The sequence below is a fragment of the Scyliorhinus canicula genome, chromosome 24, assembly GCF_902713615.1.
Source record: "Scyliorhinus canicula chromosome 24, sScyCan1.1, whole genome shotgun sequence".
Lineage (NCBI taxonomy): Eukaryota > Metazoa > Chordata > Chondrichthyes > Carcharhiniformes > Scyliorhinidae > Scyliorhinus > Scyliorhinus canicula.
The window spans coordinates 23,784,238-23,810,791 of record NC_052169.1 but is presented as its reverse complement, the minus strand read 5'-3'; the positions used below and the strand labels follow the sequence as shown (position 1 = coordinate 23,810,791).

Below are 26,554 nucleotides of genomic sequence, written 5' to 3'. Positions count from 1 at the left end.
CCTCCTGGGTAGAAATGGTAGGATTCAGCCACATTCAGAAAGAAACCGGACTGCTGCACATACTGTCAGAACATGTTACACCCTCTGCTGTTACAAATGTGTATGGCAGCCTCAACTGGACAAAATGCATTGTGACATTGTCAATACACGACAGTGGCAACAACTGACACCTGACCCAAATATGGGCAAGGCTGGGTATCAGCTATTCCTGGGTACAAGGTGCTCTGTGATCCTGAGGCTAAGTGTTGACGCCGTTGTAAACGCCGATGTGTTTCTCGGTGGCGTCAACACAGCCTCAGGATCAGCAATTCTGGCCCCGACACGACACTGGAGCGACCAATGCCGCCCCAGCTGCTGATCCCGGCGTCAACTGGGCGCTGCGGGGTTCGCACATACCGCAGTGGCACCGGCGCCAACACGGGCATGCGCAGCGGCTCCCTTCTCCGCGCCGGCCCCGACGCAACATGGCGTAGGGCAAAAGGGGCCGGCGCGGAAGGAAGGAGGCCCCCAGGCCGAGAGGCCGGCCCGCCAATCGGTGGGCCCCGATCGCGGACCCCCCCCCCCCGGGGTCGGACTCTCCTTCGCCCGCCACAGCCCCCCCCCCGGATCATAGCCGAGGTCCTGCCGGCTAAGACCAGATTAGAACGGCGCCGACGGGACTCGGGTTTTTTTGAATCGCTGCTGGGAGGGGGGGGCCGTAGAGCGGCCCCCAACCTGCGCCGCGCCGGCGATTCTCCGCTCTGTCGCGCCGATTCTCCGGCCCGGCCCTGGGCTGAGAGAATCCCGCCCAAGGTGTTCAGGAATGATTGGAGAGAAAGAAAAGGGGGTGGAATGACGGTATTGATTAAGGAGAACATTGCAGTGCCGGTAAGGGAGTATATCCCAGAGAGGTCAAGGACAGAATCTATTTGGCTGGAGTTAAGGGGAAAAGGTGCAATTACATTACTCAGCGCTGTCTACAGGCCACCAAAGTGGGAAAGAAGTGGAGGAACAAAGAAATGACAGAGATGTGCAAGATAAAATTGCAGACTGGTATAATGGAGGACTTTAGTTATCTGGATAAAGACCGGGATGGCAACGGTGTAAATGGCAGAGAGAGGAAATACCTCCCGGAGTGTGTTCAGGTGAATTTTCTGTCTGTTTCCAGGCCAACGAGAAAGGAGGTACGTCTAAACGTGGTGGGACAAATATCGATCGGGAAACATTTAGGGTACAATGATCATCGTATCGTAAGATTTAAGCTGACTGTGGGAAAGGCCAATTACAATCAATTATAAAAATATGGATGTGGGGAACAGGTGGAATTGAGACCAGGAAGCAGACCTTGGGGCAGCAGGGTAGCATGGTGGTTAGCATAAATGCTTCACAGCTCCAGGGTCCCAGGTTCGATTCCCGGCTGGGTCACTGTCTGTGTGGAGTCTGCACGTCCTCCCCCTGTGTGCGTGGGTTTCCTCCGGGTGCTCCGGTTTCCTCCCACAGTCCAAAGATGTGCGGGTTAGGTGGATTGGCCATGATAAATTGCCCGTAGTGTCCTAATAAAAGTAAGGTTATGGGGGGGGTTGTTGGGTTACGGGTATAGGGTGGATATGTGGGTTTGAGTAGGGTGATCATGGCTCGGCACAACATTGAGGGCCGAAGGGCCTGTTCTGTGCTGTACTGTTCTATGTTCTATGTTCTAAGAGATCAGCCAGGATCTGGTTGGATGGCGGAGCAGGCTGGAGGGGCTGAATTGCTGATTTACGCTCCCAATTCCTCTGTTCCTATGGAATCGTCTGATCACCACTTGATATTAAATCTGTTCACTCTCAGAAACCCCTTTAAGCACAATGTCTTAGTCAGCACCTTCTGTCCGCGTTGCAAAGGCAAATCTCTCGAGCGGTAATGTTGCATTTCATTCTGATCATTTTGACGTTGCTGAACTTTGAGAATAACTATTCCACTGCTCTTTTGCGACAGTTAATTAGCGAGACCCACGTAATACGTCAAACCCACGAAGATCACGTTACACCCCATTAGAAGGGAATGGCCATGACTCCAGCAAGCTGGCCCGTAACTTTCCCCTGCTTCGCAACCCTGGGCCAAATTGGCGATAGTGGCACCCACTGATTGGCGATAGTGGCACCCACTGATTGGCGATAGTGGCACCCACTGATTGGCGATAGTGGCACCCACTGATTGGCGATAGTGGCACCCACTGATTGGCGATAGTGGCACCCACTGATTGGCGATAGTGGCACCCACTGACTGACGAACTCCGCAGAAACGGCCGAGATTGTTTACAGGGTGAATGAAGCCAATGATCTCACATTCCCAGTGTGTCCCAATGACAGTCAGGGCGCCAGGGTCATTTTTTGTAGGCCGAGATCTTGAAAACAAAACAATCACCAAATGTAGGGTAGATCACATCGTGAATAGTGAAAGCAGCGTACTGAACTGGAAGAAGTACCAATCAATGAGCTTTATCTGGGAGGGGTGTTTGGAACGTTGAACGTTGAGGAGGGAGGAGCCAAAATGGCGGGTGTTGTATCCCTCTGCGCTTACATGGGAAGGTGCCATGGAAAGGGGAGGAGGTGTTGGGAGTGATGGAGGAGTGGATCACGGTGTCACAAAGGGAATGGTCTCCTCGGGAGGTTGAAAGGTGAGGGGAGAGGAAAACATTTTTAGCGGTGGCTTCAACCTGGAGCTGGTGAGAATGACAGAAGATGATGTGTTGAAAGTGCGCTGGAAGGGCACAGGGAACTCCATTGTGACCCTCGGAGGGAGAGAGGACAGCGGGATAGCATGAGTGAGAGAAACGGGATGGCCACAGTCGAGGGTCTTATCAACCCTCGACTGCACGGTAGCATTGTGGATAGCACAATCGCTTCACAGCTCCAGGGTCCCAGGTTCGATTCCCGGCTGGGTCACTGTCTGTGTGAAGTCTGCACATCCTCCCCGTGTGTGCGTGGGTTTCCTCCGGGTGCTCCGGTTTCCTCCCACAGTCCAAAGATGTGCAGGTTAGGTGGATTGGCCATGATAAATTGCCCTTAGTGTCCAAAATTGCCCTTAGTGTTGGGTGGGGTTGCTGGGTTATGGGGATAGGGTGGAGGTGTTAATCTTGGGTAGGGTGCTCTTTCCAGGAGCCGGTGCAGACTCGATGGGCCGAATGGCCTCCTTCTGCACTGTAAACTCTATGTAATTCTATGTAACCACACTATGTGCGAGGGTGGGGCACACACATGTACACACACCACACTTACTCACACACACACACTCATAAACACACACAATGCACACTCACAATCACACGAACATCTTGCTTATGTGGAAATGTTCCCATGTGTCCAGTCTAAAGAATTGAGAACTCGGCATATTTCCAATCCCTAATGAGTGATTGGTGCTTCTATCATTATAACATCACTATACTCCTTCAGTGAGGAAATTAGTAAACATACTGAGGACGCCGATAGAACGGTAACAATGACACGGTGGGGCGGGGAGGGGGGTGAGGAACTGTAGTCGAGGTTGTTGTAGGAGTCAGTGAGCTCAACGTGAATATTAGTCCATAATCTACCCACATAGATGGAGGCAGATAAATCGAGGGAGGGAAGGTAAGAGGACAACGTGAGGGAGAGGTAAGAAATGGAAATTGGAACCAAGGTTGATGACCTTTTCCAGTTCAGAGCAATAAACAGCATCAACATAGTTATGTTGCAGCCCCGCGCAACATGGCGGACCCACACATCAAGCCGGCCCCAGCAATATAAGCCCCCCCACCAGATCGCACGCGCCCGCCGATTGGTGGCCCACAATCGGAACCCTGGCCGTCCTGGAGGCCCCGCCCCCCCCAGCGACGGATCCCCCACTAGGACGGCCGTGGACTGGGGCAGCCGGCACTCCGAGCTCCCGCCAGGTGGAGCCATGAGGGAACCACGCCGGCGGGAACACGGCCACGGCTGGTGGAGAATCGCCACCGGTGGGCCGCTTTCAATGGCCCCCGACCTGCGCCACGTCGACCGCGCAGGCAAGACTGCCGGCTGGTCTCCGGACCGCGGAAAATCATGGGAAGGCGTCGAACCAGATCGCGTTTGTGACGCCCTATTCTCCGCCCCGGCGCTGAGAGTGATTTTGGCACGGAGTCTCACAGAATCCTGCCCAATGTTCCAGATATTCCACAAAATAACAGCCATATAGTCAGCACCCTTTTACATTTATCTATAAACTCTTTTTATTTGAAGACCCACTCCTCTGCTACCCCCAACACCCCCTCCACTTTATCCGGCACCTTCCCTTGCAAGCACAAGAGATGAAGTATCATCTCCTCCCTTCTCATTGTCCATGGCCAGGACAACCCTTCGGGCGAAGCATTGAGTTACGTCTTTCGATTTACTGCAGTGTTGACTATGCGTGAGGTGATCTTTGAGATGGTCGATTGCTTTGAGGAGCATCTCCATTTATTCCACAAGCAACGACTTTGAGCAGCCAACTGTCTGTCCATTTAATTCTCTCCCATCCTGACTGTTGGAAGGATTGCCATATTTGGGCAGCACGGTAGCATGGTGGTTAGCATAAATGCTTCACAGCTCCAGGATCCCAGGTTCGATTCCCGGCTGGGTCACTGTCTGTGTGGAGTCTGCACGTCCTCCCCGTGTGTGCGTGGGTTTCCTCCGGGTGCTCCGGTTTCCTCCCACAGTCCAAAGATGTGCGGGTTAGGTGGATTGGCCATGCTAAATTGCCCGTAGTGTCCTAAAAAGTAAGGTTAAGGAGGGGGGGGAGGGGGAGGGGGGGGGGGGGGGGAGGGGGGGGGGGGGGGGAGGGGGGGGAGGAGGGGGGGGGTTGGGTTACGGGTATAGGGTGGATACGTGGGTTTGAGTAGGGTGATCATTGCTCGGCACAACATCGAGGGCCGAAGGGCCTGTTCTGTGCTTTACTGTTCTATCTATCTATCTATCTCTTTGCCTTGCACCCTCGTCCTTTCTGACATTTAATCTCTCCTGCCTTCCACCTTGTCGCAGATCTTCCCTTTTGTTCTTTACCTCCTCCCCCCTCCTTCCCCGACCTTGATTAAGACCTGCGATCTCTCTAAGTGACCCCCAATCTGGCGCAGGATTGTTAGCTCTGTTGCCCCATCCACAGTTCCAGCTACACCTCTGAGTGACTCCCGAATTTTCTGTTTTACTTAAACCTGCTCCTGTTCTCCTCCCGCGCTCCCAAAGTTTTAGATTCATCCTGGAACCTGAGGCGGGATTCTCCCCTACCCAGCGGGATGGGGGGTCCCAGCGGGATGGAGTGGCGTGAACGACTCCGGCGTCGGGCCACCCCAAATGTGCGGACGTCTCCGCACCTTTAGGGGCCAAGCCCTAACATTGAGGGGCTAGGCCCGCGCTGGAGTGGTTGGCGCCCCGCCGGCCGGTGGGAACGGCCTTTGGAGCCACGCCAGCCGGGGCCGAAGGGACTTCGCCGGCCGGCGGAAGTCCGCACATGTGCCGGAGCGTCAGCGGCTGCTGATGTCATCCCCGCGCATGGGCAGGGGAGGGGGTCACTTCCACCTCCGCCATCGTGAAGACTATGGCGAAGGCGGAAGGAAAAGAGTGCCCCCACGGCACAGGCCCGCTGGCCGATCGGTGCGCCCCATTCGCGGGCCAGGCCACCCTGGGGGCGCCCCCGGGGGCCAGATCGCCCCCGCCCCCCACAGGACCCCGGAGCCCGCCCGCGCCGCCTGGTCCCGCCGGTAAGGTAGGTGGTTTGATTCCCACCGGCGGGACCAGCATGACAGCGGCGGGACTTCGGCCCATCGCGGGCCGGAGAATCGCCGGGGTGGGGGTGGCCACCGACAGGCGCACCGCGATTCTCGCCCCCGCCGAATCTCTGATGCCGGAGACTTCGGGAGACGGCGGGGGCAGGATTCACGCCGGCCCCCGGCAATTCTCCGACCCGGCAGGGGGAGTCAGAGAATCCCGCCCCTGGTCTTTTTTCATGCAATATAACTGTACCGTGTCTTGCTGTAGAAGGCTTGTTTTTGTTTAATCCTGGTGCAAGCAAGTATATTTTAATAAATGTCACATTAAAAAATTTTCTAACTGAATTTCTGTTTCAAAATGTGTTATCTGGGATGAAACATCAGGTTTACTGATGAGGTAAACCTACCTCCAATTAATGACTGATTTCTCACTGGTCGTGGGGCCTCCTGACAAGCTGTCCTCTTGAAGATTATAACCATGTCTCTGTTTCTGTACTTGTGCGGGTTCACCTATAGTGATATAAATGATATTTAATATACTGCATATAATACACACCTAAAACCCGTAACAGCCTCCCCGGACAGGCGTCGGAATGTGGCGACTAGGGGCTTTTCACAGTAACTTCATTTGAAGCCTACTCGTGACAATAAGCGATTTTCACTTTCACCCAGTTTCCAACCAGATTCGCTAACTTCATAACACTGGATTATCAGAAACTTTCCTGTGTCAGTATACATGGTCCATGTGCATGTATATGTGTGTGCATGAATGCACGTGCATGTGTGTGCACATGCGTGTGTGTATGTGTGCATGTGTGTGGGTGTGCATACACATGTTGCGTGCATGAGTGTGTGTGTATGCATGTGTGTGCACATTGCATGCGTGTATGCATGCGTGCGTGTGCACATAAACAGCAGTGAATGAATGAATGAAATTCATTTACTGTCACAAGTAGGCTTCAAATGAAGTTACTGTGAAAAGCCCCTAGTCGCCACATTCTGCCGCCTGTTTGGGGAGGCTGGTACGGGAATTGAACCCACGCTGCTGGCCTGCCTCGGTCTGCTTTCAAAGCCAGCAATTTAGCCCTGTGCTAAACAGCCGGGAAAGAACTGATGGTCTGGATTCTCCGCTGTCGGGATTCTCCGTTACACTGGCAGCGCACCCACACCCGGGGAATTCCAGAAGATTGCCCACAATGGGAAATCCCATTGGCCAGCTGGCGGGATGTAGAATCCCACTGCCGGCGGGGGTCCGACTGGTACAGCGAAATGGTGAATCCCGGCCGATACCTATTTTAGCAATGTTGGTTAAAGGTTTGACAATTGGGAGGCCGTGGCGTCGTGGTCTTGTCATGCGACACCCAGAGTAATGATCTCGGGACCCGGGTTGGAATCCCACCTCAAATTAAATTCAATAAAAATCTGGAATTAAAAGTCTAATGATGACCATGAAGCCATTGTCGATTGTTGTAAAAACCCATCTGGTTCACTAACATCCTTTAGGGAAGGTACGGTGGCACAGTGGTTAGCACTGCTGCCTCACAGCGCCAGGGACCCGGGTTCGATTCAGACCATGGGTGACTGTGGAATTTGGCACGTGCCTGCGTGAGTTTCCTCCGGGTGCTCCGGTTTCCTCCTACAGTCCAAAGATGTGCAGGTTAGGTGGATTGACCATGCTAAAAAATTGTCCCTTCGTGTCCAAGGTTGGGTTGGGTGGGGTAACGGGGCTGGGGTGGGGTATTGGGCCCAGGGAGGGTGCTCGTTTGAAGGTTCGGTGCAAACAGGATGAGCCAAATGGCCACTTTCTACGATGTTGGGTTTCTATGATTCTATGAAATCTGCCGTCCGTTCCTGGTGTGGCCGACATGTGACTCTGGACCCAAGACTCTTAACTGCGCCTCTGAAATTACCTAGTAAGCCACCCAGTTCGAGGGGCAATTAGGGATGGGTAAGAAATACTGGCCCAGGCAGAGAGACCCACTTCCCATGAATGAACAAAGACATTGAGCCAGGACACTGTCTCATTCATCTTTGAAATCGTGCAAAGGGACTTTTAGCATCTGGTTGAGATGACAGATGGAAACTTGGCTTCACAGCTCACCTGAAAGATACTATCTTGAAGAGGGCATCATTTCTGGAGTGGAATGAAATTTGTGGGATTTCTCTTGGCTCTTATCATTTTTTATGGCTCCTGCCAATTTTTAAGAATAAAAATGGGGAAAGGGGGGAGTTTGAAGTTCCAAAAAAAAACTCAAGTCATGGTAATTACTCACCAGTTATTGATATCCTTCAAGAATTGAAGATAATTTCAAGTGGGATGCTTTTAAGTCTTGTTGGGGGGCATTCTCTGCTCCGTTAAGTATGGCAGACGTTTATTTTGAGGTTAGTTTAGTTGCGTGAATAAAGCCCAGAGAGCATTTCACGTTTGAAAGGTATGTGTTCGTCATTGCAGCCGTCAAGTTTGGGCGGATGTCCAAGAAACAGAGAGACAGCCTGTACGCGGAGGTACAAAGACATCGTCTGCAACAGCAACAGCGCGATCATCAGCAGCAACCAGGGGAAGCCGAGCCTCGCACCCCAACTTACAGTGGGCTCACGGAACTGAACAATGACCTCAGCAACCTATACATGGATGGACACACACCGGAAGGGGGCAAAGCCGACTCAGGAATGAGCAACTTTTATTTGGACATTCAGCCATCCCCAGACCAGTCCGGCCTGGACATTAATGGCATTAAACAGGAGCCCATCTGCGAATATGCCGTGGTTCCAGATTTCTTCCCCTACTGCTCCTTCACAAGTGGCGAGAGCTCGCCCACGGTCTCCATGACAGAACTAGGTAAGGCACAGCTCCGGAGAAAAGCGGTCTTTCGTTTATCCGGTTTGTGGGATGTGGGCATCACTGGCAAGGCCAACATCTCCAGCCCGCTTTTATACGCCCTTCAGAAAAATGTTTCAGAGAGAGACGAAGAGCTGGACTGAAGAGGGGTGGGGGCGGCAGAGTGAGGGGTTGTGGGCGAGTGAGTTCACGAATTCCCCATCCCCACGGGGCTCTCAGATTGCTGCTCTCACCCACGTCATTGGCGATGGGTGCAAGAGTCTGGGGAGAGGGAGTCTCGGGGGATCTGAAAACATTCCCTGTTATTCTGTCGCTTCCCTCTTGCTCCTGGATAGTGTTCCTGCCCCCCCCCCCCCCCCCCCCCGCTGAACGACATCCAGGCCAAGGTGCGATGCCACATTAAAGGGCGGCACAGCGGTGCAGTGGTTAGCACTGCCGCCTCACAGCGCCAGGGACCTGGGTTCGAATCCAACTTTGGGTCACTGTCTGTGTGGAGTTTGCACGTTCTCCCCGTGTCTGCGTGGGTTTCCTCCGGGTGCTCCGGTTTCCTCCCACAGCCCAAAGATGTGCAGATTAGGTGGATTGGCCATGCTAAATTGAGAGAACGTGCAGACTCCACACAATCACTCATAGCTGAATTTGAAACTGGGTCCCTGCCGCTGTGAGGTAACAGTGTTAACCATTGTGCCACCGTGCTTGTACTCTGCCAGCCTCACTATAATATAGTGAGTAGAGCAGCACTGGGGTATGTGCGTACGTGTTGCACCATCACTTGGAATTTTGGGAATATCCCCTTATTAAAGATGGTGACTGCTGTAAACAGTAAAATATGATGTGGAGATGCCGGCGTTGGACTGGGGTGAGCATAGTAAGAAGTCTTACAACACCAGGTTAAAGTCCAACAGGTTTGTTTCAAACACTAGCTTTCGGTGCTCCAAAAGCTAGTGTTTGAAACAAAGATGTTGGACTTTAACCTGGTGTTGTAAGACTTAGTGTGGTCAGTAAAATACCCTGCACAGACCACTTTCCGACTTTCGAAGTTCTGATAGCACTTGCTTCGAACGGTTGACCGCTTAGCTCTGTGACCATTGGTCAGTTTTCCAGATGCTCAGTAAACCACTGAATATTTTGCCCTGTAGAGCACCTTGCACAGAACATTTCCAAGTCCCACATTGAGACCTGCCAATACTTGCGAGAAGAACTGCAGCAGATCACATGGCAAGCCTACGTGCAGGAGGAAGTGGAGATTTATCAGAATAAGGTAGGGGAAAAGCAGGGTGCCCGGCTCAAGTGGTGAGTACCACAGTAACAAGCGTCACGTTTCTGAATCCAACGCCTAAGTTCACACGCTCATCCTTTTTGTGTAGCCCAGGGAAGTGATGTGGCAGCTCTGCGCTATCAAAATAACCGAAGCGATTCAGTATGTGGTGGAGTTTGCCAAACGGATTGACGGATTCATGGAACTGTGTCAAAACGATCAGATCGTACTTCTGAAAGCAGGTACCCAATCATTGGCAAGCTACTCCTCGATCGTGTACAGGATTCATAGGCTGGAGTCCCTTTCTCCAGCAAAGAAAAGACTGAGAGATCTTTAAAACTAGAGCACCTTTGATCGGGTAGACATAGCCCTCCTCCCAAGGCAGGTTGCAGGCCAGTGGATGGCCTTCCTGCCCAGCCAATAATTGAAACTCTGACGTGGGCGGTTAATTCCCACCTCCCACCTCCCCTGATGTTCAACCAGTGGTGGGTGGGGCAGTCGATACACAGGAAGACTGAACGGAAAGGTTTCTGTGGGGAGCTGGAGATGTGACTTGATTCCCTCTTTCAAAGGCATCCACTGCCCGATTAGCCATTGGGAAGGGGAAGGCCCGCTGACAAACATTGGCCACCCCCCCCCTGTTCTTGCTGCCGACCTCCCCCGCTCCACTCCCACAACCTTCACTCCTGACCCCCATCACTCCCTCATTCAATTGTGACTTGGGATCCCTTGATGGTAGGATTAGGGTCAGACTGATATGGTTAGGATTAGGATGATAGGTGATAGGAATACGGTTAGGGTTAAAATGATAGGATTGAGGTTCGTGTTAGTCTGATAGCATTAGGGTTAGGTTTAGGCTAATAGGACGAAGGTTATGGTGAAGGTGATAGGGTTAGGTTTAGACTGATAGGCTTAGGGTTGGAGTAAAACTGATAGGGTTAGGGTTAGGCTGATATGGTTAGGGTTAGGGTGATAGGATTAGGTTTAGAAGAACAAAGAACAAAGAAAATTACAGCACAGGAACAGGCCCTTCAGCCCTCCCAGCCTGCGCCGATCCAGATCCTTTATCTAAACCTGTCGCCTATTTACCAAGGATCTACTTCCCTTTGTTCCCCGCCCGTTTATAGATCTGTCTAGATGCATCTTAAATGATGCTATCGTGCCCGCCTCTACCACCTCCGCTGGCAAAGCGTTCCAGGCACCCACCACCCTCTGCGTAAAAAACTTCCCACGCACATCTCCCTTAAACTTTCCCCCTCTCACCTTGAAATCGTGACCCCTTGTAATTGACAATTGTTTCAGGTATAACCGTTAGGATTGGGGTTAGGGTATAACTGATAGGATTAGAGTGAGGGTGAGAGGGTTAGGGTTAGGTGGACAGAATTAGGATTCGGATGAAAGGATCAGGGTGAGTGTCACAGGGTTAGGTTGATGGGATTAGGATTCAAGTGCTGGAGACAGCGTTAATTAGGCCGAAGGTTCGGCTTTGGGTGAATCTGATAGGATGATAGTGATCTTGTTTTTGATTCTTCCTATTGATGACGCTTCATGCCTGGAAACACATGTTGCTGTTACACTGTATCAGAATCATCTGGTATTTTAACCACTCTATTCTCAACCTTCTCTGTTCTCATGACAAGCGTCTTTGGTCTTTCCTTGTGAGTAAAGTGTCTTCTCCCTTGTATGATCTTCGCAAATCTCCACTTCACTTTATCCGTGGCCCCATCAATATTATTAAAGAAAGGCGACTGGAAATGCTCACATTAGTAACGTTTACAAGTTTCAAATTACCCTTTGTTTTTATCACCCGGGACCCTATCTCAGCATCCCATAACGTTTTGTACAGATTTATCAACATGTCTTATTACTTCCAAAAATTTGTGCATCTCAATCCCATCTCTCCATGCCCCTTACTCCTTTTAAAGTTATCAGCACTTAACACAAATTTCCTTTTTCAATACCCTTGAAAAATGCCTCATCTTTCATTTCTCCGTATTAACTATCACTCAACATCCCTCGGTCAAATGAACTGACCTGTTGGTGTCCTTTTAAACGTCCTTCCAGTCCTCTTCACACTTATTTGCTGCATCACTTGAAAATTCTGCTATTTTGCTCCACATACCGAAGTCTTTTTATTGGGAGCAGCAACGGCCCAATACTGACCTCTCCCACCTGAAAAAATATTCATTAATCTCTGCCCTACTTTTTGTCCTCTACTCAGCTTCCTGCCGACACTGTCTTAATGTTATGAAAAGCCTCTCATGCAGCACTTTATGAAATGCTTTCTGAACAGACTTCATTGAAACATCCACTGCATTTTCTTTCCCAAAGAATTCTGATAAAGTTGTCAGATACAACTTTCCCTTTGCAAATCTGATGCCGTGTTCCATACTTAACCTGACTGTGACAACGAGCCAGTCTCTGCCACAATTCAACGTCTAACGATTGTGGCCAGTACCCCTCTGAATTTCCTCAGCATTCTAGATTTCAGCAGTCAGCACCTTTTCTATCTTGTTCAGAAATAGTTCCTTAACCACAGTAATAATGCTAACTTGCTCCAGCTCCTCCTCCAGTCACACTGCCACAGTCTTCTATAGATATCCAAAGGCATCAACATTCAATATCTCCTCCATTCCATTACCTTGTATGCAATTTATCTTCTTGTCTCTCGTCGACCCTGCCCTTTAACTATTCTTTGTCCTGTTTATAGATCTCTTTATTTACATTGGTTACCTGTCAGTCTTTCTTGCTTAAGTGTCTTAACTTTTCTGTCCTTGTTTATTTATCTGTGATATTTCTAATACTCTGCTTTACATTCTATTGTGTTATTATGCTAGGATATAACATTTACTTGTGTATTAAATTTATCATAATCCATATCCTCTTCCTGTGTAAGGAACCCGTGCTTTTGTTACCCCCCCCCCCCCCCCCCCCCCCCCCCGCCCTTTGGATCTGATGGGGGTATTTCTGATCTAAAGTGAGCCATTTCTTGTTTGTATGTTTCCTATTGTTTGCAAACTGTCTTATCTATGAATGATTGTTTCAAGTCTATCTTTCTTATGGTCACTATTTACTAGAGGCTCCCCAATCCTTTTATTACTAATCCAACTTCATTTCCTAAACCTGGACCCAATACTTCCTCTTGCCTGTTGACCAATAAATTTTCCCCTTTCATGGTCAATTAGATTACTTTCTCCCTAGTCTATTATTGGATGATTTTACATACTTAATATTGTGACTGTGTGTTCCCAGTTTGTCTCTAACTTGTCTGCCTAGCCCCTCCCATTTGTCCTTTCAAATAGATGGTGGCTCATACTGTACCTTTTCTTAAATCTAATCAAAACAATTTAGATTTTGCATCATCTCCACTTTGCTCCAGTGGGACAATCCAGAAAAAGGGGGAATAATCTTAAAATTGATGCAGGGCAGATCAGAGTGAAATCAGGATGCACTTTTTACCCAGCAGGTTAGTTAAAATCTAAAACGTCCTCCACCAAAAGGTGTTTGCTGGAGGCCAATTTCAAAATTTCCAATACAGGATAATAGATTTTTTTTGAGGGATACAAGATCTGTGGTGAGTAAATAGAGTTTCAGTTCAAGCTCGCCTATGATCAAACAGAATAGTGGGACAATCTTGAGGGGCTGAATGGCCTTCTCCTGCTCCAATGTTATCCCTTGGATCTCGTGCTGTCTCAGGATCTAGGGTTAACGTTGAAACCCTTGCCAACCCTGAATATTTTGTAACCGGGAATGTTCAATTCCCAGTTCATTTATTGCCTGGATGCTCGTGAACACTTTCTGTTTTTTCAACCAATTCTTTATCCGGCTGTATGATCGATCTTGGATTCCTGGGATCTTAATGTTAAAACAAAGAACAAAGAAAAGTAAAGCACAGGAACAGGCCCTTCGGCCCTCCAAGCCTGTGCTGCCCATGCTGCCCATCTGAACTAAAATCTTCTACACTTCCGGGGTCTGTATCCCTCTATTCCCATCCTATTCATGTATTTGTTAAGATGCCCCTTAAACGTCACTATCGTCCCTGCTTCCACCACCTCCTCCAGCAGCGAGTTCCAGCCACCCATTACTCTCTGTGTAAAAAACTTGCCTCGTACATCTCCTCGAAACTTGCCCCTCGCACATTAAACCTATGCCCCCAAGTAATTGGCCCCTCGACCCTGGAAAAAAGCCTCTTACTATCCACTCTGTCTATGGCCCTCATAACTTTGTAGACCTCTATCAGGTAGCCGCTCAACCTTCGTCGTTCTAGTGAGAACAAACCGAGTTTATTCAACCGCTCCTCATAGCTAATGCTCTCCATACCAGGCAACATCCTGGTAAATCTCTTCTGCAGCCTCTCTAAAGCCTCCACATCATTCTGGTAGTGTGACAACCAGAATTGAACACTAGACTCCAAGTGTGGCCTAACTAAGGTTCTATACAGCTGCAAAATGACTTGCCAATTTTTATGCTCAATGCCCCGGCCAATGAAGGGAAGCTTGCCGTATGCCTTCTTGACTACCTTCTCCACCTGTGTTGCCCCTTTCAGTGACCTGTGGACCTGTACACCTAGATCTTTCTGATTGTCAATACTCTTGAGGGGTCTACCATTCACTGTATATTCCTGACCTGCATTAGACCTTCCAAAATGCATTACCTCACATTTGTCCGGATTAAACTCAATCTGGCATCTCTCCGCCCAAGTCTCCAAACAATCTAAATCCTGCTGTATCCTCAGACAGTTCTCAACGCTAACCACAATTCCACCAACCTTTGTGTCGTCTACAAACTTACTAATCAGACCAGTTACAGTTTCCTCCAAATCATTTATATATACTACAAACAGCAAAGGTCCCGGCACTGATCCCTGTGGAACACCACTAGTCACAACCCTCCAATCAGAAAAGCACCCTTCCATTGCTACTCTCTGCCTTCTATGACCGAGTCAGTTCTGTATCCATCTTGCCTGCTCACCCCTGATCCCGTGTGACTTCACCTTTTGTACCAGTCTACCATGAGGGACATTGTCAAAGGCCTTTCTGGAGTCCATAAAGACAACATCCATTGCATCAATCATCTTTGTGACCTCCTCGAAAAACTCTATCAAGTTAGTGAGACACGACCTCCCCTTCACAAAACCATGCTGCCTTGCTTCGTCCATTTCATAGAATTTGCTTCCAAATCGGAGTAGATCCTGTCTCGAAGAATTCTCTCCAGTAATTTCCCTACCACTGACGTAAAGCTCACCGGCCTGTAATTCCCTGGATTATCCTTGCTACCCTTTTTAAACAAAGGAACAACATTGGCTATTCTCCAGTCCTCCGGGACATGACCTGAAGACAGTGAGGATCCAAAGTTTTCTGTCAAGGCCTCAGCAATTTCCTCTCTAGCCTCCTTCAGTATTCTGGGGTAGATCCCATCAGGCCCTGGGGACTTATCTACCGTAATATTTTTCAAGACGCCCAACACCTCGTCTTTTTGGATCTCAATGTGACCCAGACTATCTACACTCCCTTCTCCAGACTCAACATCCACCAAAATATAGATAGATTGGAGAGTTGGGCAGAGAAATGGCAGATGGAGTTCAATCCAGGCAAATGCGAGGTGATGCATTTTGGAAGATCTAACTCAAGAGCAGACTATATGGTCAATGGAAGAGTCCTGGGGAAAATTGATGTCCAGAGAGATCTAGGAGTTCAGGTCCATTGTACCCTGAAGGTAGCAACGCAGGTTGATAGAGTGGTCAAGAAGGCATACAGCATGCTTGCCTTCCTCGGACGGGGTATTGAGTACAAGAGTCAGCAGGTCATGTTACAGACGTATCGGACTTTGGTTAGGCTACATTTGGAATACTGCGTGCAGTTCTGGTCGCCACATTACCAGAAGGATGTGGATGCTTTAGAGAGGGTGCAGAGGAGGTTCACCAGGATGTTACCTGGTATGGAGGGTGCTAGCTATGAAGAAAGGTTGAGTAGATTAGGATTGTTTTCGTTGGAAAGACGGAGGTTGAGGGGAGACCTGATTGAGGTCTACAAAATTATGAGAGGTATGGACAGGGTGGATCGCAACAAGCTTTTTCTAAGAGTGGGGGTGTCAGTTACAAGGGGTCATGATTTCAAGGTGAGAGGGGGAAAGTTTAAGGGAGATGTGCGTGGAAAGTTTTTTACGCAGAGGGTGGTGGGTGCCTGGAATGCTTTGCCAGCGGAGGTGGTAGAGGCGGGTACAATAGCATAATTTAAGATGCATCTGGACAGACATATGAACGGGTGGGGAACAGAGAGAAGTAGACCTTGGTAAATAGGCAACAGGTTTAGATAAAGGATCTGGATCGGCGCAGGCTGGGAGGGCCGAAGGGCTTGTTCCTGTGCTGTAATTTTCTTTGTTCTTTTGTTTTAATTGCTTCTTTTTGGTGAATACTGATGCAAAGTATTCATTTAGTACCTCGCCCATTTCCTCTGGCTCCACACATAGATTCCCTTGCCTGTCCTTCAGTGGGCCAACCCTTTCCCTGGCTACCCTCTTGCTTTTTATGTACGTGTATAAAGCCTTGGGATTTTCCTCAACCCTATTTGCCAATGAGTTTTTGTGACCCCTTTTAGCCCTCCTGACTCCTTGCTTAAGTCCCTTCCTACTTTCCTTATATTCCACACAGACTTCGTCTGTTCCCAGCCTTCTCGCCCAGACAAAGACCTCTTTTTTCTTTTTGACAAGACCTAAAATATCTCTCGTTATCCAAGGTTCCTGAAATTTGCCGTATTTATCCTTCTTCCTCACAGGAACATGCTGGTCCTGAATTCCTTTTAACTGACATTTGAAAGCCTCCCACATGTCAGATGTTGATTTCCCCTCAAACATCCTCCCCCAATCCAGGTTCTTCAGTTCCCGCCTAATATTGTTATAATTAGCCTTCCCCCAATTTAGCACATTTACCCTAGGATCAATCTTATCCTTGTCCACTGGCACTTTAAAACTTACTGAATTGTGGTCACTGTTCCCAAAATGCTCCCCTACTGAAACTTCTGCCACCTGGCCGGGCTTATTCCCCAATACCAGGTCCAGTACAGCCCCTTCCCTAGTTGGACTATCTACATATTGTTTTAAGAAGCCCTCCTGGATGCTCCTTACAAATTCTGCCCCGTCCAAGCCCCTAGCACTAAGTGAGTCCCAGTCAATATTGGGTTTATCCCAGCCGGGTTTTCTCTGTCAGTTCAATACCTGGCCAACTTTGTACAGTTCTTAACCATGAATGATCTAGACTCCCGCCCCCTTCTTGGGTGTCCTCCCCGCAGTACAGCTGTGATATTCTCCCTAACCAGTAGCGCAACTCCGCCACCCCTTTTACATCCCCCTCTATCCCGCCTGAAACATCTAAATCCTGGAACGTTTAGCTGCCAATCCTGTCCTTCCCTCAACCAGGTCTCTGTAATGGCAACAACATCATAGTTCCAAGTACTAATCCAAGCTCTAAATTCATCTGCCTTACCCGTTATACTGCTTCCATTAAAACATATGCACTTCAGGCCACCAGACCCGCTGTTTTCAGCATCATCTCCCTGTCTGCTCTGCCTCAGAGCCATAATGGCCCTATTCCCTTGTTCTCCCTCAATGTTTTCACCTTCTGACCTATTGCTCCGGTACCCACCCCCTGCCGTACTAGTTTAAACCCTCCCATGACACACTAGCAAACCTCGCGGCCAGGATATTTATGCCTCTCCAGTTTAGATGCAACCCGTCCTTCTTATACAGGTCACACCTGCCCCGGAAGAGCTCCCAGTGGTCCAGATAACGGAAACCCTCCCTCCTACACCAGCTGTTTAGCCCCGTGTTTAGCTGCTCTAGCTTCCTACTTCTAGCCTCACTGGCACGTGGCACAGGGAGTAATCCCAAGATTACAACCCTAGAGGGTCTTTTAACTTTCTGCCTAGCTCCCTGAACTCCTGCTGCAGGACCTCATGCCCCTTCCTGCCTATGTCGTTCGTACCAATATGTACCACGATCTCTGCCTGTTTGTCCTCCCCTTTCAGGATGCTCGCTACCCGTTCGGAGACATCCTGGACCCTGGCACCAGGGAGGCAACATACCATCCTGGAGTCTCTTTTACGTCCACAGAAGCACCTATCTGTGCCCCTGACTATAGAGTCCCCTATGACTATTGCTCTTCTGCACTTTGACCCTCCCTGCTGAACATCAGAGCCAGCCGTGGTGCCACTGCTCTGGCTGCTGCTGTTTTCCCCTGATAGGCTATTCCCCCCCGACAGTATCCAAAGCGGTATACCTGTTCCAGAGGGGGACAACCACAGGGGATTCCTGCACTGACTGCCTGCCCCTTCTGGTGGTCACCCATCTGTCTGCCTGCACCTTGGTTAATGGAAACCTTCTATGTGAAATTATATTGAAAAATGTCTGCAAGTCCAAACGAGATTTTTCTCTAACATTTAGCCAGGGGGGATGTTGGAGTAACGGTAATGTCACTGATTAAGTAATCCAGAGGCCCAGGCTAATATCTATGGGTTCAAATCCCACCATGGCAGCTGGTGGAATTTTAACTACCTTAATAAATCTGGAATTATAAGACTAGAAATGTAGCGGAGTAATTAATTAAATTAAAAATAACGGTGACCATGTTTGTCGTAAAACCCACTTCGTTCACCAATGTCCTTTCAGGAAGGAAATCTGCCGTCCTTACCTGGTCTGGCCTGCATGTGACTCCAGACCCAGAGCAGTGTGGTTGACTCTTAATTGCTCTTCTGGAATGATCTTGCATGCCACTTAGTTCAAGGGCAATCAGGGATGGGCAATCAATGCTGGCCTTGCCAGTCACCCACCCCCCTCCCCAAATCCCATGAAAGAATAAAGAAACTTGACAACGATCATTCCAATTCTTTTATTGTGTGTAATCTTTTTATCCATTACCCACCCTTTGAACATCCAGGTGAAACTAGCTCTATAGATTGTTTTTTCTGATCAGTAGATGGCAGTAAACACATCAACATCACAGAGCTGGATATCCTATATTTACTTCAACTGTGACCTGCTGAGGTTTATCATGTTGGACCTTAGCCATGTAAACCGATCTTTATTAGTGAGTTGTTACTTTATCTCTCCCAATCTGCAACATTAGAAGCAATTCTATGATTAGCTTATTGAGATTTGGTGCAAAGGGGCTAGTTTAGCACAGGACTAAATAGCTGGCTTTGAAAGCAGACCAAGGCAGGCCAGCAACATGGTTCGATTCCCGTACCAGCCTCCCCGAAGAGGCGCCGGAATATGGCAACTAGGGGCTTTTCACAGTAACTTCATTTGAAGCTTACTTGTGACAATAAGCGATTTTCATTTCAAAGGCCTGTGGATTCTCCGTGAGTTAGATTGAGTCGGAGCTTGGACACTCAGATTGGATTGAGGTTTGGTGAGATTAGATTGGGTTGGGGTTTAATGAGTTATATTTGGTCAGAGATTGGAGAGTTGTGTTTGGTGAGTTAGGTTGAGTTAGAGTTTAGTAAGTTAGATGGGGTTGCAGTTTGGTGAGGTTCCATTGGGTTGGTGTTTGGTGAGTTTAGAATGAGTCAGTGTTCGGCGAATTCGATTGAGTCAGAGTTTTATGAGTTTAGATTGAGTCGGAGTTTGTTGCGTTTAGAATGGGTCGAAGATTTGTGAGTTTAGATCGAGTCGGATTTTGGTGAGTTAGACTGAGTCAGAGTTTAATGGGCTAGATTGAGTCAGAATTTGGTGAGTGAGGTTGAGTCGGATTTTGTGAATTTACTTGGGTTCATATTGATGAGTTATATTGAGTTGGAGTTTGGTGAGTCAGATTAAGTAGGAGTTTGATGACTTTAGATTGGGTTCAACTTTGGTGAATTAGACCGGGTTGGAGTTTGGTGAGTTAGATTGAGTCAAAATTTGGTGAGTTTAGATTGGGTTCAAAATTGGTGAGTTCGATTGAATTGGTGTTTGGTGACTTAGATTGGGGTCGGAATTTGGCGAGTTTAGATTGAGTCAGAGTTTTGTGAGTTTAGATTGGGTTGGAGTTTGGTATGTTCGAGTGACTCATGGTGCAGAAGAGATTTACCAGGATGTTGCCTGGTATGGAGGGCATTAGTTGGAACGACGGAGGTTGAGGGGCAACCTGATAGAGGTCTACAAAATTATAAGGGGCATAGACAGAGTGGATAGTCAGAGGCTTTTCCCAGGGTAGAGGGGTCAATTACTAGGGGGCATAGGTTTAAGGTGCGAGGGGCAAGGTTTAGAGGAGATGTACGAGGCAAGTTTTTTACACAGAGGTTAGTGGGTGCCTGGAACTCGCTGCCGGAGGAGGTGGTGGAAGCAGGGACGATAGTGACATTTAAGGGGCATCTTGACAAATACATGAATAGGATGGGAATAGAGGGATACGGACCCAGGAAGTGTAGAAGATTTTAGTTTAGACGGGCAGCATGGTCGGCACAGGCTTGGAGGGCCGAAGTTAGATTGGGTTGGAATTTGGTGAGTTAGATTGGGTTTGGTTTGGTAGTTAGATTGATTTAGAGTTTGCTGAGTTTATATTGGTTTGGAGTTTGGTGGGTTTTGAATGCGTTATCTTAGGAAAGAGTCCATGTTCGCTAATGCTTAAGTTAGAATTGAAACAGCAGTGGGGGTTAAAATGGGGAGGTAGGGGAGCTGGGGAGTGGGGGACGGGATGGTGGGGTGTTAGGTATTTTGTTGAGTTGGTTATTTGCAGCTCTGTGGGCTTGTTTTGTCTTTATTGTGTTTGATATGTAAATATATAAATGCCTCAATAAGATATTTTTCCAAAAAAAAGTCATAATTGAAGATTTAATTGTTGAAAAATACCACACTGATTGTTTGATGAACGTGGGGAGGGGGGGCACAATTGGGAAATTTGCAGGTGACACAGAGATTGGCGAGTGGTAGACAGTGTAGGGGATACAGCTACAGTGTAGCTGTAATCTCTGTAATAATGATATTGATGGGTTGGTGGAGTGGGCGATAAAGTGGCTGATGGAATTTAGAAAAAGTGTGAGGTCAGTGTTTAGGGAGGTCAAACAGTTACAGGGAGTACACAATAAATGGGAATGTACTAAACGGGGTGGATGAAGTGAGAGATCTTGGCGTACAAGTACACAGATCCCTAAAGGCAGCAGTTCAAGTCGACAAGGTGGTAAAGAAAGCAATGGAATGCTCTCCTTCATTGGCAGAGGTATAGAATATAAAAGTAAGGATATAATGTTGGAATTGTATAAAACACTGGTGAGGCCACAGCTGGAATATTGTGTGCAGTTCTGGTCACCACATTACAGGAAGGAGGTTATTGCTCTGGAGAGAGGGCAGAGGAGGTTTACAAGAATGTGGCCAGGGCTGGAAAAGTGTGGCTATGAGGAGAGATTGGAGAGGTTGGGGTTATTTTCCTTCGAACAAAGAAGGCTGAGTGAGGAGTGACTTAATTGAGGTGGACAAAATTATGAGGGGAAGATATAGATAAAATTGTTTCCCTTCCTGGAGAATTCTAGCGCGGGGCATGGATTCAAGATAAGAGGCAGAAGGTGAAGAGGGGCGAGGAAGAACCTTTTTACGCAGAGGGTAGTGGGAGTCTGGAATTCGCTGCCCGAGTTGGTGGTGGAGGCAGTGACCCTGAACTCTTTTAAAAAAGTACCTGGACCTGCTCCTTAAGCGTTTAAGACACGGGGTTATGGACCGGATGCAGGAAGGTGGGATTCGAAAGGGCACCTGACCACGGGCTGGCATGGACAAGATGGGCCAAATGTCCTCCTTTTGTGCTGTAACTTTTCTATGGTTCTAAGCAATAGATTTGTAAGAAATATAGAAAAACACCATCGCGACCCATAGTGAGTTTGCCCTTAGCGAAAGATTTTAATGAAATTGTGACTGTGGATCTTAACATGTGGGATGAAGAAAAGAAGGTTTTCATTTTACACTTTGTAGGCTTGACAATGAGGTTTAGTCAGTCGATGATTGTATATCGTGATGAAAATAATTGTGGAACATATAATGGAGAAATGGATAGGGACCGGACTTGGGCCACTGATAAATCAGTGGAAGGACGCAATTATCAATCGTAGAGCAGGAAAGGCTACCAGTAAATACAAAAACTGGTTGGATGTACAAGACAAAGGGAAGGAGGTTCGGCCCATGCAAAAATGGAGAGCACAGAGTTCGGATAGTAGGTCAGGCAGCAAACATGCCCATGCGAAGAGATCAAGCATGGATTTACAAAAGGGAAATCACGCTTGACGAATCTACTGGAATTCTTTGAAGATGTAACTGGGAGAACCAATGGATGTGGTTTATTTTGACTTTTGGAAGGCTTTTGACAAGGTTTCACAAAGTAGATTGCAATGCAATGTTAAAGCGTACAGGTAATGTGGGTAGTGTCATGAGATGGATAGAAAGCTGGTTAGCAGACGGAGAACAAAGAGTTGGCATAAATGTGTCTTTCTCCGATTGTCAGGCAGTGACGAGTGGGGTACCACTGGGATCTGTACTCGGACCTCAACTGTTCACATTATATATTCATGAACTGGACGAGGGAACTAAATATATTATCTTCAAATTTTCAGATGATACAACGTTGGGTGGGAGGGTGAGTTGTGAGGGGGATGCAGAGATGCTTCAGTGGGATTGGGACAAGCTGAGTGAGTGGGCACACGCATGGCAGATACTGTAGAATATGGCAAAAATAGGAAGGCAGATTACTATTTGTAAATTGAGAGAGGCGGAAAGTCAGCGAGACCTGGGTGTCCTTGTGCATCAGTCGCTGAACGTAAGCGCGCAGGTACAGTAGGCAGTAAAGAAGGCAAATGGTATGTTGGCTGTCATAGCGAGATGATTTGAGTATATTGAGATGTTTTATCGTAATTGTATAGGGCGTTGGTGAGGCCACACCTGGAGTATTGTGTACATCTTTGGTGCTCTTATCTGAGGAAGGATATTCTTGCGATAGAGCGAAGGTTTACCAGGCTGATTCATGGGATGGCGAGACTGTCATAAGAGGAGAGATTACGTCGGTTAGGATTATATTCATTGGAGTTGAGAAGAGTGAGAGGAGATTTCATAGAAACTTATAAAATTCTAACAGGATTAGACAGGGTAGATTCAGAAAGAATGTTCTCGATGGTGGAGGAGTCCAGAACTAGGGGGTCACAGTTTGAGGATAAGAGGTAAACCTTTTAGGACTGAGTTGAGGAGAAATTTCTTCACCCAGAGAGTGGGGAATCTGTGGAATTCACTCCCACAGAAAGTAGTTGAGGCCAAAACATTGTTTGATTTCAAGAAGGAACTAGATTTAGCTTTAGATTCATTGTCACATGCACCCAGGTGCAGTGAAAAATATTGTTCTGTGTACAGTCCAGACAGATCATTCCATACATGAAAAAACATAGGACATACAATAAATACACAATGTAAATACATGGACACAGACATCAGGTGAAGCAGACGGAGTGTAGTACTACACAGTAGAGAAGATGAGTGGAGAGATCAGTTCAGTCCATAAGAGGGTCATTCAGAAGTCTGGGAAGAATCTACAAGTTCTCAAACTTTTGATATAGCTCTTGGGGCTAAAGGGATCAAGTGATATGGGGAGATGGCAGAATCAGGGTATTGAACTTGATGATTGGCCATGATCATAATGAATGGCGGAGCAGGCTCGAAGGGCCGAATGGCCTCCTCCTGCTTCTATTTTCTATAATAAGAAGTCTTACAACACCAGGTTAAAGTCCAACAGGTTTGTTTCGAATCACTAGCTTTCGGAGCACTGCTCTGAGGAAGGATTTCTTACTGTGCTCACCCCAGTCCAATGTCGGCATCTGCACATCATGTCTATTTTCTATGTAAGACTGTTGAAAGAACATCTCATGGTCGGAGGGGCAGATCAAGCAGGAGCAATCTAGAATGAGATACAAGGCAGGATAGAGGGCCCAGTTTAACAAGGTCAAGAAATGTGGTACAGACTAGGAATACTACAAGGAGCAGAAGCCCGTATGATCGAGATACACGGTAGCATGGTGGTTAGCATAAATGCTTCACAGCTCCAGGGTCCCAGGTTCGATTCCTGGCTGGGTCACTGTCTGTGTGGAGTCTGCACGTCCTCCCCGTGTGTGCGTGGGTTTCCTCCGGGTGCTCCGGTTTCCTCCCACAGTCCAAAAATGTGTGGGTTAGGTGGGTTGGCCATGCTAAATTGCCCGTAGTGTAAGGTTAACATAGAACACTACAGCGCAGTACGGGCCCTTCGGCCCTCGATGTTGCGCCGACCTGTGAAACCATCTGAAGCCTATCTGACCTACACTATTCCATTTTCATCCATATGTCTATCCAGTGACCACTTAAATGCCCTTAAAGTTGGCGAGTCTACTACTATTGCAGGCAGGGCGTTCCACACCCCTACTACTCTCTGAGTAAAGAAACTGCCTCTGACATATGTCCTATATCTATCAATGGGGGGATTGTTGGGTTACGGGTATAGGGTGGATACGTGGGTTTGAGTAGGGTGATCATTGCTCGGCACAACATCGAGGGCCGAAGGGCCTGTTCTGTGCTGTACTGTTCTATGTTCTATGTTCTATATCGCAGCGGCTTCCAACAAAGAACAAAGAAAGAACAAAGAAAATTACAGCACAGGAACAGGCCCTTCGGCCCCCCCAGCCTGAGCCAATTCAGATCCTTTATCTAAACCTGTCTCCTATTTTCCAAGGTCTACTTCTCCCTGTTCCCGCCCGTCCATATACCTGTCTAGATGACTCTTAAATGATGCTATCGTGCCCGCCTCTACCACCTCCACTGGTAAAGCATTCCAGGCACCCACCACCCTCTGTGTAAAAAAGTTTCCACGCACATCTCCCTTAAACTTTCCCCCTCTCACCTTGAAATCGTGACCCCTTGTAACTGACACCCCCACTCTTGGAAAAAGCTTGTTGCTATCCACCCTGTCCATACCACTCATAATTTTCTAGACCTCAATCAGGTCCCCCCTCAACCTCCGTCTTTCCAATGAAAACAATCCTAATCTACTCAACCTTTCTTCATAGCTAGCACCCTCCATACCAGGCAACATCCTGGTGAACCTCCTTTGCACCCTCTCCAAAGTATCCACATCCTTCTGGTAATGTGGCTACCAGAACTGCACGCAGTATTCCAAATGTGGCCTAACCAAAGTCCTATACAACTGTAACATGACCTGCTGACTCTTGTACTCAATACCCCATCGGATGAAGGCAAACATGCTGTATGCCTTCTTGACCACTCTATCAACCTGCGTTGCCACCTTCAGGGTACAATGGACCTGAACTCCCAGATCTCTCTGTACATCAATTTTCCCCAAGACCCTTCCATTGCCCATATAGTCCGCTTTTGAATTTGATCTTCCAAAATGCATCACCTCGCATTTGCCTGGATTGAACTCCATCTGCCATTTCTCTGCCCAAATCTCCAATCTATCTATATTTTGTTGTATTCTCTGACAGTCCTCCTCATTATCTGCAACTCCACCAATCTTAGTATCATCTGCAAACTTGCTAATCAGACCACAAATACCTTCCTCCAGGTCATTTATGTAGATCACAAACAACAGTGGTCTGAGCACGGATCTCTGTGGAACACCACTAGTCACCTTTCTCCATTTTGAGACACTCCCTTCCACCACTACTCTCTGTCTCCTGTTACCCAGCCAGTTCTTTATCCATCTAGCTAGTACGCCCTGAAACCCACAGATGATAAATTAATAAAAGATGCAAAACAGCAAGAACGAAGTTGGAACGAATGTGGGGTGTACATGGAGGTCCCAGAGAGGGGACAATGAGTTCTATCTCATAGATGGATATGCATAGGAAAGGCGCTTCCTGATGGAACCTATCAGGCCCAAACCAGACTGGTGACACAAGGTGTTGACGAGAACTTGGGTAACCAAAAGATAAGGATAGATTCACCTACGGCAGGAAAGGTTATTTTAAAGATCTTCTTGGCTCTATTAGCCAAAAAACTTGGGAATGCAAGTCAATAGATATTAAAGCTGCTTTCTTACAGAGACATCAGCTTCAAAGAGAAATTTTTCTTCATCCTCCAAGAGAGGAATCAAACACAGAAAGGGTTCTGTGGGTGTTAAATAAATGTGTATACGGGTTGAATCCAGAGTTTGGTATTCCTCGGTGAAGTTGGTTTTGTTAAAGTTGTGGTGTGGAGATGCCAGCGTTGGACTGGGGTGAGCACAGTAAGAGGTCTTACAACACCAGGTTAAAGTCCAACAGGTTTGTTTCAAACCACTAGCTTTTGGAGCACTGCTCCTTCCTCAGGTGAATGAAGAGGTAGGTTCCAGAAACATATATATAGACAAAGTCAAAGATGCAAGACAATGCTTTGAATGCGAGCATTTGCAGGTAATTAAACCTTTACAGAGCCAGAGATAGGGGTAACCCCAGGTTAAAGAGGTGTGAATTGCCTCAAACCAGGACAGTTGGTAGGATTTTGCAAGCCCAGGCCAGATGGTGGGGGGTGAATGTAATGCAACATGAATCCCAGGCCCCGGTTGAGGCCGTACTCATGTGTACGGAGCTATAAGTTTCTGCTCGGCGATTCTGCGTTGTCGCGCGTCCTGAAGGCCGCCTTGGAGAACGCTTACCCGGAGATCAGAGGCTGAATGCCCTTGACTGCTGAAGTGTTCCCCGACTGGAAGGGAACATTCCTGCCTGGCGATTGTCGCGCGATGTCCGTTCATCCGTTATTGCAGCGTCTGCGT

At 48.0% G+C, this 26,554-nt stretch overlaps 1 protein-coding gene across 1 annotated transcript in view; it reads left to right on the top strand.

Annotated features, from left to right (window-relative positions):
• Positions 1 to 26,554, top strand: part of roraa (RAR-related orphan receptor A, paralog a) — a 188,952-nt gene that overhangs the window by 136,317 nt on the left and 26,081 nt on the right. The window contains exons 4-6 of the mRNA XM_038784318.1: positions 8,172 to 8,558; positions 9,698 to 9,819; positions 9,926 to 10,058. Coding sequence (XP_038640246.1) covers positions 8,172 to 8,558; positions 9,698 to 9,819; positions 9,926 to 10,058 — 642 coding nt within the window. The remainder of the gene's footprint in view (positions 1 to 8,171; positions 8,559 to 9,697; positions 9,820 to 9,925; positions 10,059 to 26,554) is intronic.